General features: G+C 44.7%; 1 protein-coding gene across 2 annotated transcripts in view; it reads left to right on the forward strand.

Moving 5' to 3' along the window:
- The window catches only part of dscaml1 (DS cell adhesion molecule like 1), a 488,801-nt gene that overhangs the window by 32,089 nt on the left and 440,857 nt on the right, over positions 1–15,855 (forward strand). For both annotated transcript variants that reach the window (XM_033049745.1, XM_033049746.1), the window contains exons 2-3: positions 7,955–8,272; positions 13,999–14,145. In XM_033049745.1, coding sequence (XP_032905636.1) covers positions 7,955–8,272; positions 13,999–14,145 — 465 coding nt within the window. The remainder of the gene's footprint in view (positions 1–7,954; positions 8,273–13,998; positions 14,146–15,855) is intronic.

Below are 15,855 nucleotides of genomic sequence, written 5' to 3' on the forward strand. Positions count from 1 at the left end.
AAATCAGAAAATGCTGGAGATACTCTGCATGTCAGGCTGCATCTAAGTTTCATTTAGAGATACAGCATGGAAACAGGCCCTTCGGCCCACCGAGTCTGCACCGACTAGCGATTCCCACACATTAACACTATCCAACACACACCGGGGGCAATTTACACGCACACCAAGCCAATTAACCTACATACCTGTACGTCTTTGGAGTGTGGGAGGAAACCGAGGATCTCGGAGAAAACCCACGCGGTCACTGGGAGAAGGTACAAACTCCGTACAGACAGCACCAGTAGTCTGGATTGAATCCGGGTTTCGGGCGCTGTAAGGCTGCAGCTCTACCGCTGCGCCACCGTGCTGTCTGTGTGGCAAGAGAAGATGACAGTTCTTCATCAAATGTGATGCAGAGGTTGGAGGGTGGTGGGAGGAAAGGAAGTAGAACATAGAACAGTATGTTCGCTCGTGTGTCAGATGACGTATAGCTCGCTGTTGGCTTCTGTCGTCGTCCGACATGTTGACAGAATTGGTCGCCCGACGTGTTACGGAGTGCATCGTGTCGTCGTTTCTGGGGATAGCCACGAGGAGGCTTTTGTCATGATCCCCCATAGAACAGTACAGCACAGTACTGGAACAGATCCGTCGGCCCACCCTGTCCAAACTAACCGTGACGCCAAGTTAAACTGAGCACTTGATTCATATTCCTCCATTCCCTGCATCTACAATGCACCTATCAAAAAGTCTCTTTAATGCCATTATCGTATCCGTCTTTACCAGGACCGCGGGCAGCTCGTTCCAGTCACCCACCACTCTCTGTGTGTAAAAAAAACTTGCCCCTCTCATCTTAAAGCTATGCCTTCTAGTCTTTGACTATCCACCCTGGGGAGAAAAGGTTTTGACTGTCTGCCCTATCTGTGCCTCTCATAATGTTATATACCTAGCAGGTCTCTCCTCAATCTCCGATGTTCCAGAGAAAACAATACAAGTTTATTCAATCTCTCCTTATAATTATATTGTCTAATCCAGGCAGTATTCTGGTAAACCTCTTGTGTACCCTCTCCAAAGCTGCCCCATCCTTCCTGAAATAGGATGACCAGAACTGTACATAACACGCAAGATGGAAACAGGAAGATGATATTTGGCCCCTTTGCTCACTCTACCAGTTAATTAGATTGTGGCTGAGATCTTGTATCTCTTTACCATCGTCCTGGAGAAATCCCACGTGGGATTGTCACTGGATAACAAGACTCCATCTTTACAGACATCCATTTTGTCCATAAGATGGAACATAAACAAAGGTGACTTGCTATGGTAACCATATCTCCACGGTATTGTAATGAATGGCTCAAAGGCACAGAGGACTGATGGGAAGACTCATTAGTAAAAGTGGAGAGAGAGAGCAGAAATTAGTTCTGCAGTTCATCAGTATGAATGGACATATGATCTTTGGACTTTTTAATGTCTCTGTTTTGAGATATAACCCCAGGTCACATCGTAGCCAAGGGGAGCATCATTCCTGCGTCAACATTCTCACACTGGTGCTGATCCATCACATTTTGATCAAGATTCCAGTATCTACAGTCTCTTGCGTCTTCATTAGAACCATCAATTGGTTCAGTGATTGCTTGAGAGAAGGGATTATATCACTCCTAGTCTGTAGGCCTTTTGAAAAGATCATGATAGTTTTTCGTCTCAGAAAGGTGTTAAGACAGTGCGATCCAGATTGAGGCCAATGAAGGTCCCTGACCTGAAACGGCGTCTGTCCGTTTCCCTCCACAGATACTGCCTGACCGGCTGAGATCCCCCAGCAATTTATTTTTTGCTAAAAAGTCCATCTGCAATCTCTTGTGTCTCCAAGGATGGCTTGCATCCATCTCGTGTCCTCTAAACCATTTCTAAATGTTTGGCTGGCAATGAAATCTCATTCGGAGTACAGCAATGTAGTTGAAATGTACCTGCTGCATTTCCGTCATGGAAACAGCAGCCTGAATGACCTGTTTAAGAAAGAACTGCAGATGCTGTAAAAATCGAAGGAAGACAAAAATGCTAGAGGAATTCAGGGGGTGAGGAGAGAAGGACTAGGCGACGTTTCGGGTCGAGACCCTGAGTCTGAAGAAGGGTCTCGACCCGAAACGTCGCCTATTCCTTCTCTCCATAGATGCTGCCTCACCCTCTGAGTTCCTCCAGCATTTTTGTCGAGCCTGAATGACCTTGTTCATCTGTTCCATCAATTTAAATGAAGTATTTTTGAATGATTTGAAATGCAAAAATTTAGAAGTCAATTTGCACACAAGAAGCTCCCAGAAACAGCAGTGATCGGTATTTTTTTGTGCTCGGAGGGAGGAGGTCAGTTGAAAGATAAATGATACTCAAGGCACTGGGCAAATCTTTAGTTTAGCTTATTATTGTCATGGGTACCGAGGTACAGTGAAAAGCTATCCAGCAAAGAAAACACTATATATGAATACAATCAAGCTATCCCCAGTGTGCAGATAAAGGATAAATAGTTTAATGCAACATTTAGTGCAAAATTTGGGTAGCACAGTGGCGCAGTGGTAGAGTTGCTGCCTTGCAGTGCCTGAGACCCAGGTATGATCCTAACTACAGGTGTTGTATGTACGGATTTTGTATGCTTGCCCTGTGACCGTGTGCTCTGTCTGCAGATGCTCCGGTTTCCTTCCACATTCCAAAGACATACAGGTTTGAAGATGTAAGAAAGAAATGCAGATGCTGGTTTAAATTGAAGATAGACACAAAATGCTGGAGTAACTCAGCGGGTGAGGCAGCATCTCGGGAGAGAAGGAATGGGCGACGTCCATTGTCTCTAGTGTGTAAAAAAAGAACAGGTGTTTCCATGCTGTATCTCTAAACTAACCAAAGATATAACATTGAAGTGCGATAAAGTCTGATTAAAGTTAGTTCAAAGGTCTCCAGTGAGGGAGATGGGAGGTCAGCACCACACTCGAGCGATTGAGAGGCCCATCAGTTGCCTGAGAACAGCTGGGAAGAAACTGTTCCTGAATTTGGAGTTGTGTGCTTTCACACTTCTGTTACTCTTGCCCAATGGGAGAGGGGAGAAGAGGGAGTGAACGGGATGAGACTGGTCCTTGATTATGCTGCTGGCCTTGCCGAGGCAGCATGAAATGTAGATGGAGTCAATGGAAGGGAGGCTGGTTTGGGTGATGACTGGGCTACATCCACAACTCTGTAATTTCATGTGGTCTTGGATGGAGCTGTTCCCAAACCAGGCTGTGATGCATCCCCATAAGATACTTTCCCTCTGATCCTCTCTGCAGTTGTATTATGAAATGTTTATATCTTCCTGAGAGGAAGGACAGATTGAGTTTCAATTTAATGTCTAATCCTCAAGATGTTACCTATCATTGTGTGTCACTACCCTCTCAACACTTTAGTGTGAGTCTAGACAAGTGACCCACAACTTTCTCCATCTACGGCTGAAAATTGATCAAACGTTGAAACTTACGGCCCATATTTTAAGATGCCATGATAAATGAATTGATAATTCTGTCGAAATAATTTGAGTTTTCAAAACATTTTATCTTGACTTTGCAGCTTATTAAATGCAAAATCAAAGCATTAAAGAAAAATCAAGTTAATTTATTGAAAACAAAATTAAAGAATTAAATGAAAGACTCGCAATAAATATTGCGACAATATTGAATGATCCCACCAATCTTCCCGCCAACCCCTTGCGTGCAGAAACTTGGACAACAGTTGCAAGACTATATCAAACCATTTCACCAACTTTTGACAGGGTAAATCCACAGGGAGAGGTTGGGCAGGCTTGGACTTTATTCCTTGGAGCACAGGAGGATGAGGGATGAACCTATACAGGTGTATAAAACCATGAGATGAAGAATATGTGGGATGGATGCACAGAGTCTTTTGCCCAGAGTAGGGGAATCGAGAACCAAACGACAAAGGTTTAAGGTGAGGGGGGAAAGATATTATGCGGACTTGAGCAGCAACATCTTTACTCAAAGGGGGGTGGGTGTATGGAATGAGCAGCTGGAGGATGTAGATGAGGCAGGTACCATCGCAACATCTGTTATTTGCACTTTATCAGTTTATTCATTCATGTGTGTATATATTTATAGAATGGTATATGGACACACTGATCTGTTTTGTAGTAAATGCCTACTATGTTCTGTGTGCTGAAGCAAAGCAAGAATTTCATTGTCCTATCAGGGACAAATGACAATAAATTCACTTGAACACTTGAACATTTAAAAATCATTTGGACAGGTTCATGGATAGGATTGGTATAAAGCGATTTGGGCCAAAAGCAGGCAGGTGAGACAAGTGTGTTTGGAGCAAATGTTGGTTGCCATGGGGAAGTTGGGCCTAAGGGCCTATTTCCATGCTCTATAATTCTCTCTAACCTTTGCCGGAATTTTTCACCACGGTCTGGACTTTTGTACCCGCCATTCGGGAGTGGAACTTGTGGCAACTCATGACATGGTGGATGAATGGTGTGAGCTGAGTCCCAGCCTCACTGTAAACGACAGCTCCACTGTCAGCGGGCATTATTTGGGTGGCTCCATCGGTTCAGTAACTTTGCTGAGCTTGTATTGGGCTGGTCGCTGTGTGTGAAGATTCAAAACTTGTCTGTCGTTCCCTGGTTGCACAGGGTTGTGAAAGTCAGCATCCAAGCGTTTAAAGATCAGTGGTAACATTTGAAGAGGGGCTTCGGATGCTTCTGGTGTCCTGGTCAACGCGTCCCTGTGAAATGATCCACCACTCCTTCCTGTCACAGGACCCGTGAATGCAAAATATAAATGTGCTCAAAATAAAATAATGCCCCTGTCCCACTTAGGAAACCTGAACGGAAACCTCTGGAGACTTTGCGCCCCACTCAAGGTTTCCGTGCGGTTCCCGGGGGTTCCCGGAGGTTTTTGTCAGTCTCCCTACCTGCTTCCACTACCTGCAACCTCCGGCAACCACCTACAACCTCCGGGAACCGCACGGAAACCTTGGGTGGGGCGCAAAGTCTCCAGAGGTTTCCGTTCAGGTTTCCTAAGTGGGACAGGGGCATATTATTGTACACAGTTTTGATTGAGAACATATTGACAGCATCACTGCAGAGCAACTTTACAGGTTGTCTTGGCTTCAGTCTAACCATCAGCTGGTTCTCGGAACGACCACTAGATGGAGCAGCTTGTGGTTTCTGAGGGGCCATAAGTCAGATCAGTGTGAATTTGTAGTCCTGGACCTGTATCTCTTCTTGACCCAATGCACACTTGTGAACCGTAAAAGTTGAAGGGTCTGCAAATCTAGCCGGTGATCTGGCACAAGTGAATCTTCCTGTGCAAAACACAAGCTGTTAGGGGAATTCAGTCGAGAGTATAAATTTAAATTTGACCTGTAATCTTCTCTCTCATAGTCCTTGCTACTAATGCTCCCTATTTGTCTGAAGAAGGGGTTCGGCCCGAAACGTTGCCTATTTCCTTCGCTCCATAGATGCTGCTGCACCCGCTGAGTTTCTCCAGCTTTTTTGTGTACCTTCGATTTTCCAGCATCTGCAGTTCCTTCTTAAACTCCCTATTTGACTGCTGGACACCTTTCTTCATGAAGAAAATGCCTTTTGTCCAGTATGTCTCCACACTCCTTCCTGCCCACAGACTAAACTGTTTGTTAATTCACACTTTGATTAATTCAGACTTAATTCTGTCCCTCACAGAGATTTACTGTCCACTGTTCTTCAGCCCTTTGTTTAGTGTGTCTTTAAAATAAATAAACACTCCAAGCTCACAGTGAGCTTGTGTGCCTCTGTGTCTCTCTACAAAACAGTAATTCTGTTTGAGAGTGCTGCATCTGCGCTGAGTTTTAACAAAGTCTGTTCTTTGTACTCTCGCCCATCTCTTTATTTTAAATACGCATTGAGCTGGTTTGATGGCACCCACTTCTATTTCCTTCCTGTTTGGGCCTCTGTTTATCTGGCAAAAAAGATCCCAAAATTAATCGGCAGCGCAAGTCCCACTGCAAAGACTGAGACAATCCTGGCACACATCACTCTGGCCCTGAGCGGGTACTACTCTGTTGGATATACTGCTCCTCACATGAAACACTAAGCAACCCCTACCCAAAAACCAACAAGTCTCTACTCCCAAATGGGCATTAAGGACCCCGCGTTCAGTATTTTGAGCAACCTCAAAATATCCCCAAAGTTTCTCCCGAAGTCTATCTTTTTTGGACAGGTTTCAGTTTAGTTTAGTTTAGAGAAACAGTGCAGAAACAGGCCCTTCAGCCCATCGAGACCGCGCCGACCTGCGATTCCCGCACACTAACACTAACACACACTAGGGACAATTTACAATCATACCAAGCCAATTAACCTACAGACCTGTATGTCTTTGGAGTGTGCGAGGCAAACCGGAGAAAACCCACGCAGCTCACGGGGAGAACGTGCAAACTCCGCACAGACAGCACCTGTAGTCAGGATCAAACCCGAGTCCCTGACGTTTAAGGCCGCAACTCTACTGCTGAGCCACTGGTTATTTATTTATTTCGTTTCTATTTCTGGGACCTTGATTTATATACCTTTGGTGTATTTGCTATATAATTGTGGCAACACTTCATTTCACCAGCTGAGGATGTGAGTTATAGTAAAAAAAAGCCTTCCTTTAAGACATAGACGCCTGCTTTATGGGGAGGAAGGATTGTGTGAGGCTGAAACTGTCTCAATCCTGGGCTTGGCTGTAATTCATGATAACTGCGGTTTTGTCACTGTGGGTTACTAAAGGTGACGGAGTTCCATTTTACCTGTCATTTGTTTTATTTCTCTTCTCTTGGTCTGTGAGAGGGGAGGAGGAGATTGCAGCTTCGAAACCTGATGATCTGTTGCGAGAATTGCTCTGGCCCATTGGAATCTCTTCCCCCCCCCCCACCAACAAAATGTCCGTAAAGGAGCATTGTTAAAAAACTGAACAGCAAGCTGGAATGGGTGCAGAGAAAATGTCAAAAAAATGAGATCACAAAAAATATGATCTCTGTAAATGTGTTTAAGTTTGGCAAAAATTAATGTGGGGAATTTTTAAATTCTTATTGATTATTGAACATAAGTTTACCAATGAAGGTTTCCTATATTTTCAAAGGATGGGGTTGATTTTTTAAAGAATTTTAAGAATTGTCATCTTCCATATAACGACACCTTAAACTGTAACAAAGTAAATTGGCTAAATATTTCAAATACGTTACATTTACAATGCAGAGGAATTGCGTAGAGGATGAACTGTATGTCTTGTTCCAATAATATCATCACCCATATGTATACTATCGTTAACATCTTTAACATTTTCCCGACTTTTTGTTTACCCAAGAAAATTTGAAATTGATCCACATAGAGAGATGATAATATTTCTCACCGCAAATATTGGTCATAAATATGTTTTAAGCACCATATAAGAGGGGCAGAGAGAGAGAGAGAGAGAGAGAATGTGAGGGAAGAGGGGGGGATAGAAAGAGAGAGCGAAAGAGAGAGGAGGAGAGAAAGAGAGGAAAAGAGGAGAGAAAAAGAGGGAAGGTGAGGAGAGAGGAAAAGAATGCGAAGGAGAGGAAAAGAGAAAGAGAAATTAGCGAAAGAAAGTGGTCAAAGGGAGGCAAAAATACAGAGAAAGAGCATGGGAGAGTGAACATCCAGAGAGAACAGGCGGGATTCTACAGTAACTTAGTCATCAAGGATGGGGTGTCGATATCTGGGATGCATGAAAGGCCAGATCAGAAGTGATGGTAAGACTGCAAGGCAAAGAGGATTTGTGGAAGGTGAGGAGGATTAGGTAGAGATAGTGGGGCACCATGGATTGAATGGCCTCTTTCTCTGCAGTGTGACAATCTTCCATGATGTGCAGTGAGGTGGTTTGTGCTCATCTCTTCAAACAGCAGGAGAAGTTAAGATGCAAATTCTGAAAGTAACGAGTCTACTTTTGTCTTTCCCTCCCCCCCCCGACAGCACACAGTGAGGATCCGAGGACAAGCCTGTACTTTGTGAATGACTCGTTGCAAAAGGTGATCTTCTCCAGTTCAGTGGGCACGGTCCTGCCGTGCCCAGCTGCAGGCTCCGCGGGCACTGCCCTCCGCTGGTACCTCGCCACGAAAGACGACATCTACGACGTGCCCAACATCCGCCACGTCCACCTCAACGGCACCTTGCAGCTCTATCCCTTCTCGCCATCAGGGTTTAATAGCTTTATCCACGACAATGACTACTTCTGCACGGCTGAAAACATAGCCGGCAAGATAAGGAGCCCAAATATCCGCGTCAAAGCAGGTAAGGCTATCTGGTCTGAAGAAGGGTCTCAACCTGAAATATCACCTATTCCTTTTCTCCAGAGATGATGCCTGACCAGCTGAGTAACTCCAGCATTTTGTGTCTATCTTCGGTTTAAACCAGCATCTGCAGTTCCTTCCTACAGCTAAACGATACTGTCACTCCATTTTGCAGCATAGTCTTTCCTTGTTCGAGTCAATCCTTGTTCGAGGTGTACTGTGGCCCTATCCCCGAACTCTACCTCTGCTACATTGATGACGGCATTGACGCTACCTCCTGCACCCACACACAACTCACTGACTTCATCCATTTCACCACTAACTTCCATCCGGCACACAAATACACCTGGACCATTTCCGACATCACCCGACCATTTCTAGACCTCACTATCTCCATCGCAGGTAACAGACTACTGACCGACATCTACTACAAACCCACTGACTCCCATGGCTATCTGGACTACACTTCTTCCCACCCTGCTTCCTGTAAGGATTCTATCCCCTACTCCCAATTCCTCCGTCTACGCCGCATCTGCACCCAGGATGAGGTGTTCCTCACCAGGGCATCAGAGATGTCCTAATTCTTTAGGGAACGGGGGTTCCCTTCTTCAACAATAGATGAGGCTCTCACCAGGGTCTCCTCTATATCCCGTAGCTCCACTCTCACTCCCCATTCCCCCACTTGTAACAAGGGCAGAGTCCTCTCTTGTCCTCACCTTCCACCCTACCAGCCGTCACATACAACAGATAATCCTCCAACATTTTTGCCATATCTAAAGGGTTCCCACCACTGGCCACATCTTCCCATCTCCTCCCCTTTCGGCTTTCCGCAGAGACCGCTCCCTCCGTAGCTCCTTGATCAATTTGTCCCTTCCCACCCAAACCACCCCCTCTCCTGGTACTTTCCCTTGCAACCGCAGGAAATGCTACATTTGTCGCTCTACCTCCCCCCTCGACTCCATCTAAGGACCTTTCTTTCCAGGTGAGGCAGAGGTTCACCTGCACCTCCTCTAACCTCATCTATTGTATCCGCTGCTCTAGGTGCCAACTGCTTTACATTGGTGAGACCAAGCGCAGGCTTGGCGATCGCTTCGCCCAACACCTCCGCTCAGTTTGCATTAACCAAGCTGATCTCCCGGTGACTCAGCACTTCAACTCCCCCTCCCATTCTGAATCTGACCTTTCTGTCCTGGGCCTCCTCCATGGCCAGGGTGAGTCCCACTGTAAATTGGAGGAACAGCACCTCGTATTTCACTTGGGTAGTTTACACCCCAGCGGTATGAACATTGACTTCTCCAATTTCAGGTAGCCCTTGCTTTCTCCCTCCTTCCCTCCCCTTCCCAGCTCTCCCACAGCTGACTGTCTCCGCGTCTTCCTTTCTTCTTTCCACCCCCCCTTCCCCACCCCCACATCAGTCTGAAGAAGGGTCTCGACCCAAAACGTCACCTTTTCCTTTGCTCCATTAAATGCTGCCTCACCCGCTGAGTTTCTCCAGCACTTTTGTCTACCTTCAATTTTCCAGCATCTCCAGTCCCTTCCTCCAGCACAGATATGCTCCACGCATTGATAATTCACCAAAGTGAATGAAGTGAAATCAAGCTATTGTAATTGGGCAGCAGTGTCAGAGACCGCCACTTACTCTAGGGTTTAGCCTGGCTTTGTGAGCTGTGGTTTATGGTTGGCGATAGGAACCTCTTGATTAAATTATAGCTTCATTATTCATTCACTAATGCCCACTTTAGATTCTGTATCGTCTTAAAAGTGCCATTGAAAGACAATGACGGAAGAGCAGGAGGCTTTGTGATGACATTGTTCCATAATGTCACACCATTATGCAAATATAACGATGGAGTAATTTGAAAGGGTGCAGTGGGTTTATAAGGTCCAGTTTAGCGTGGAGCAAGCTCACAGCTGTTGGTGGACAGAAGCTTGAAAACTTTGTACATTAACTCAGTCTAATCATTTGGTTGAGGCGTACAGCAAGTATGTAGTAGGTACCGCAGGACAGTGCTACTGCCAACAGCATCCTCCTCTACAGAATAGTACTGCAGCATAGAATCAAGATCATTGTTCTACCATGCGCATGCTGATTATCTATATTAAACTATCGATGCAGCATAGAAAGTGTACTGTCGGATTGCACCACAGCTTGGTTTGGGAACAGATCCGCCCACGACCACAAGGAATTGCAGAGAGTTGTGGATGTAGCCCAGTCCACCACTCACACCATCTATGCACTATTTGTCTCCATCAATACTTCACCGAGGATGTTATCAGGACTTGAGAGCTTGGGCTCCAGCGAGAGGCTGGGCTGGCTAGGACTTTATTCCTTGAGCGGTGATTTTATAGAGGTGTATAAGATAATGAGGGGAATAGATAGGGTAAATACACAGAGTATTTTACACAGAGTAGGTGAATCAAGAACCAGAAGACATGGGTTTAAGGTGAGAGGGAAAGATTTAATAGGAACCTGAGAGATAGGTTTTTCACACAGAGGGTGGTGGGTATATGGAAGGAGCTGCCGAAGGAGGCAGTTGAGGCAGATACTATAACAACATCTAAAATATATTCAAACAGGTACATGGATAGGAAGGGTTTCGAGGGATATTGGGCAAGTGGAGGCAGGTGGGACTATTGTAGATGGGGGCAAGTGGGTTGAAGGACTGGTTTCCATACTGCATGATGTAATGACTCTAAATATTGTTATATTTAGCTTGCCTGGACTACCTCCACTGGCCGCCTGTTCCATATACCCACCATACTCCGGCAGTGTGTTCCAGATCCCAATCGCCTTCTCTGGAATGCTGGATGTTGAGGAGGGGACCTGATAAAAAGTACATACAATTATGAGAGGTATAGATAGGGTGGACAGGCAGAACATTTATCAAGGATAGAAATGTCAAAGACTATAGACAATCGAAAATAGGTGCAGGATACGCCATTCGGCCCTTCGAGCCAGCACTGCCATTCACTGTGATCATGGGTGATCGTCCACAATCAGTTCCTGCCTTCTCCCCATATCCCCTGACTCCGCTATCTTTAAGAGCTCTATCTAACTCTCTCTTGAAAGCATCCAGAGAATTGACCTCCACTGCCTTCTGAGGCAGAGAATTCCACAGATTCACAACCCTCTGAGTGAAAATGTTTTTCCTCATCTCCGTTCTCGAGAGCACAGCTTTAAGGTGAGAGGGGCAAAGCATAAAGGAAATGTGCGAGGCAGGTTTTTCTTTACACATTGATTCTGCCGTCATGTGTCTTTATCAGAAATTGGCTGCCACATTGTCAAACTTCCAAGTATGGGTGGGACCTCTTCCAGGTGTACTGCCATGAAATCCACATCATCACATGGTGGCTCAGCGGTAGAGTTGCTGCCTTACAGCGCCAGAGACCCGGGTCCCGGGTTCGATCCTGACTACGGGTGCTGTCTGTACGGAGTTTGTACGTTCTCCCCGTGACCGGTGTGGGTTTTGTCTGAGATCTTCGGCTTCCTCCCACATGCCAAAGACGTACAGCTTTGTAGGGTCATTGGCTTGGTATCAATGTAAATTGTCCCTAGTGTGTATAGATAGCGTTAATATGCGGGGATCGCCGGTCGGTGTGGACGCGGTGGACCTGCTTGTGCGCGGTATCTATAAACTATACTAAACTGAATCATTTATCTCATGGCCAGCCAACTTCAGTAGTCTTCATGTTCATCGACAACACACGACTGGTTGGTTTTAACTGCACCATCTCGAGGTTTGTGGCCCATTTCAGGATGATATTACACATTGATCCCAAGTCAATTTGAAATGTCTTTAATGACCCTTATACACTAGGATCTTGATATAGGTACATCGGCTGGGTGTTCCTGCTGCAGACTCAAACTCATTTGGCACCAGGCATATTATAAACATGACCTACACAGCTCACTCTAGCTACCTTGTGGACATTTGATGTCCTCTTCACTCATTGCGGAAATAATTTTGCATCCCTCATCGCACTTTTTCCCCGTTTGCAGAATTTTTCTATTGTGACAACCATTGTTTCCGTCTAGAAAGCTTGCACCATCTGAGGAAGTTTAGCTCTATTTGTCCTTTTCTGCCTGTTCCCTTAAATGTCACTGCTTATACTTTCTGTAGTTTGCCCATGACATTGAGCGCCTGTATCTGGATCGCACTACTACCTGCACATCTGTATATGGTTTTTCTACAGTTAACTCCATCTTACATAGTAGCCATGCCCGCTGGCTGGACTATCTTGTGCCAGTGCAGATGGGGACTGGACATTGTGCCTTCCCCCACAGTGGTGTCCATTGTGGGGGGATGATTTTTTGTGTGTAATGTGAATATGTTAGTTTGTGTCCAAGATGGCTGTCGGAAGGGAGAGTGGACACTGGCGCGCTTTAGCTGCCGCTGCCCTCTCTTCACATTGTGTTTTTGATTTTTTGTCTTTGGAGCGAATTCTGTCTTTAATTTGTGTATTGGTGATGTCCTTATTATTTATTTTACTCCGACTATATGTTTTTCTCTCTTGTTAATTTTCTGTAAGGTGTCCTTGAGACTTTGAAAGGCGCCCGCAAATAAAATTTATTATTATTATTATTATTAGTTCTTCAAACCTGCAAAACTGCAATTACCTGTCAAGCCTTACAGCTCCATTTAGAGGGTGTCAAAGGATTCTCTCTGCTCCCGGATGCATGTAAAGAATTGGGCTACTGTTTCATTTCTGCACAGTTTGCAATGTGGTTATAATGCAAGATCTCATTTGAGGGATTTTACATTGAAAATTCTAGTGCAACCCTGGGATTAAATTCAAACCTTCATCCCCTTTACTTACCACAGCAAAAAACATATTTGTCACAGCTTGGTATGGCAACTGCTCTGCCCAAGACTGTAAGATATTGCAGCAAGTTGTGAGCACAGCCAAATCCATCACAGGAACCATCTTCCCCCCCTTCCCCTCTCCCGCCCCAATCTCCCATCAACTCCACCTCTACTTGTTTTCTTGGGAAAGCAACTAACATAACCAAGGACTGTTCACACCCCAGTCATTCTCTCTTCTCCCCTCTCCCTGCAGGTAGAACATGCAAGAGCTTGATCTCATATACCACCAGATTTCTGAACAGCTTCTTCCCCACTTCTATCACAATGGACCTCTCATCTTCAGGGATGAAATCCCAATCTTCCAATCTACCTTGTTATATCCTTCGCACTTTTTTTAATGTAGTTGGAACACTATATTCTGTACTCAGTTTATTTTCTCTTTTGCGCTACCTTGATATACTCATTCATGTACGGTATGATATGTCTGGATAGCTTTGCAATTTACTGCATCTCAATGCATGCAACATTAATAAACCAATGCCAATACCAATATCAACACATGTAGAAGATCTTTATTTCATCAAATGGTTACTTCACAACTGCAACTACAGTAAATACAGTAAAGTACAGATGCTGCCTGACCTGCTGAATTCCTCCAACACATTATTTTTTTTTACTCAAGATTTCAGCATCTGCAGTTCATTGTGTATTTAGAATAAATTCACCTTACACAGTGTTAATGTATACCTGCTTTCGTTCAGTTTGAGTTCCGGGAGCTCCTTGTATGTTTATAATCTAGATATCAAACTGATTTACAGTTCCATTTTGGATTTGCAGATCAATTGGTGATGAGGGGATTTGTTTCCTCCCAACATGAAGAATGGCTCATGGACTCTTGTTTATGTTCTTTATTTCCCTTCAGTTTTCAGGGAACCCTACACCGTACGGGTGGAGGATCAAAGGTCAATGCGTGGAAGCGTGACTGTCTTCAAGTGCCTCATTCCTCCTTCGGTGCAGGAGTATGTTAGCGTTGTGTCGTGGGAAAGAGATACAGTCTCAATCATCCCAGGTAGGAACATGAGAAAAGGGAGATGCCTTAGACTTCCGAACGTAAACTGATAGCATTGCAATGTGATATTCATTTGTCACAGTATGATAAATCTCTAGACTGTCAATCCCACAATGTTTGTGGAGAAACGACCTTGTGTTTATTTGATTGCATTTACATGATGTCTTGGTTTGACTGGAACATTGAATTGCAGTGCTCGTACATCTCTGGTATGTTCTCGTGAACCTGACTAATAACTGATCTGTGGAAGGATCTGAGAAATTGCTTAGCTGGTTAACGTGCTGTGGCAGTACTGCACTACACGATGTTGTTCAGATGGTTGCCCCTTTCTCTTTGGTGATTGTAAACTTGCATCTTGACCCTTTGTCAATGTTGTCTGAGCTGTAGATAAGAGCTCGGTTTATTCATTGCTTTTGCTTTTCAGGATTGTTATAATCTTTGCAAGGTTTTGTGCACTGAAGAAAGATGCATGTTCATAGACTAAACTCACGTAGACTGGCGTGTGTAAGTTGCATACAAGTAAATTGGCTACAATTACATTGACAAGTACATGAGCAGAGGGAGACCAAATGGGGGCTTTTTGCTGCTGCCATTACAGCCCAGAGAGGTGAAATGTTCGTACACTATAGGAGTGGAATTAGGCCATTCGGCCCATCGGGTCTACTCTGTAAAGTCTTGCAAAGATGAAGAGGAAGAATTTCTTTCGTCAAAGGATGGTGAATCTGTGGAATTCATTGCCTGTGGAGGCCGTCAATGGATATTTTTAAGGCGAAGATTGATTACTAAGGGTGTCAGGGATTATGGGGTGAAAGCAGGAGAATGGGGTTGAGAGGGAAAGATAGATCAGCCGTGATTGAATGGTGGAGTAGACTCGATGAGCAAAATGCCTAATTCTGCTCCTATAACATATAAACATGAACTTATGAACTGTTCCATTAGTCAGCTATTGGTCAGCTATCTTTATAAGAAAATGATCATCAACTTGTCTTTTTCTTCTCTGTTTTAATTTAGTGTATGTATCATTTTCCCTTGTCTGGTGGAATGTACATTGTAAGCTTACCAGAGACCCTCTTGTGTGAAAAATTCCAGTGGTGCTTGGTTCTATTTGACAAGTGCAATTCCTTCTCCCACTAACGTAATTCTTTGAACTCGGCGTTTAAATGCGACAGAGATTCCTATTCAGTAACCAGTATCAAGCCATCATCCCTACACTTCCAGCACTGAGTGTTCCTTGTTTCTGCCAAAAGGCAAAGTGGAAAACAAAACAAGCTCCTCAAGAGGAAGCCAAGAGCGGTGTGACCCAGATGCATGTTTAGCTGCACCTTTCCCTTTGACTGCTATAGACCCGCGGACAAAGGTGGCTTTGAAGTGAGAAAAGCAAGAGATTTCCGTCTCACCCTTCAAAGCGTTTTCGTGCCACGACATGACTGGACCTTTTGATGGCTGTAACTGTTGGTCCAGCAGTCATAGACTCTGTAACTGATGGCTGGCAACCAGGTGGACCTTGGATCTCCAAGGGAACCTGAACTTTGCATTGTTCAGCCTTGGTGTTCAAATGTTTGGTGAACAATTGAACCAACATTTCTGCAGTGTAACCTGTTTAATTAAATACCGCTTTTAACAGAGGGATTCATCTGACTTTTCCAATTACCTACTGATAACCCACTCCAGTGCAGCAGACTCTCATTAAGTAAATTACAATCATGATAC

The sequence above is a fragment of the Amblyraja radiata genome, chromosome 33 (assembly GCF_010909765.2).
Source record: "Amblyraja radiata isolate CabotCenter1 chromosome 33, sAmbRad1.1.pri, whole genome shotgun sequence".
Taxonomy (NCBI): domain Eukaryota; kingdom Metazoa; phylum Chordata; class Chondrichthyes; order Rajiformes; family Rajidae; genus Amblyraja; species Amblyraja radiata.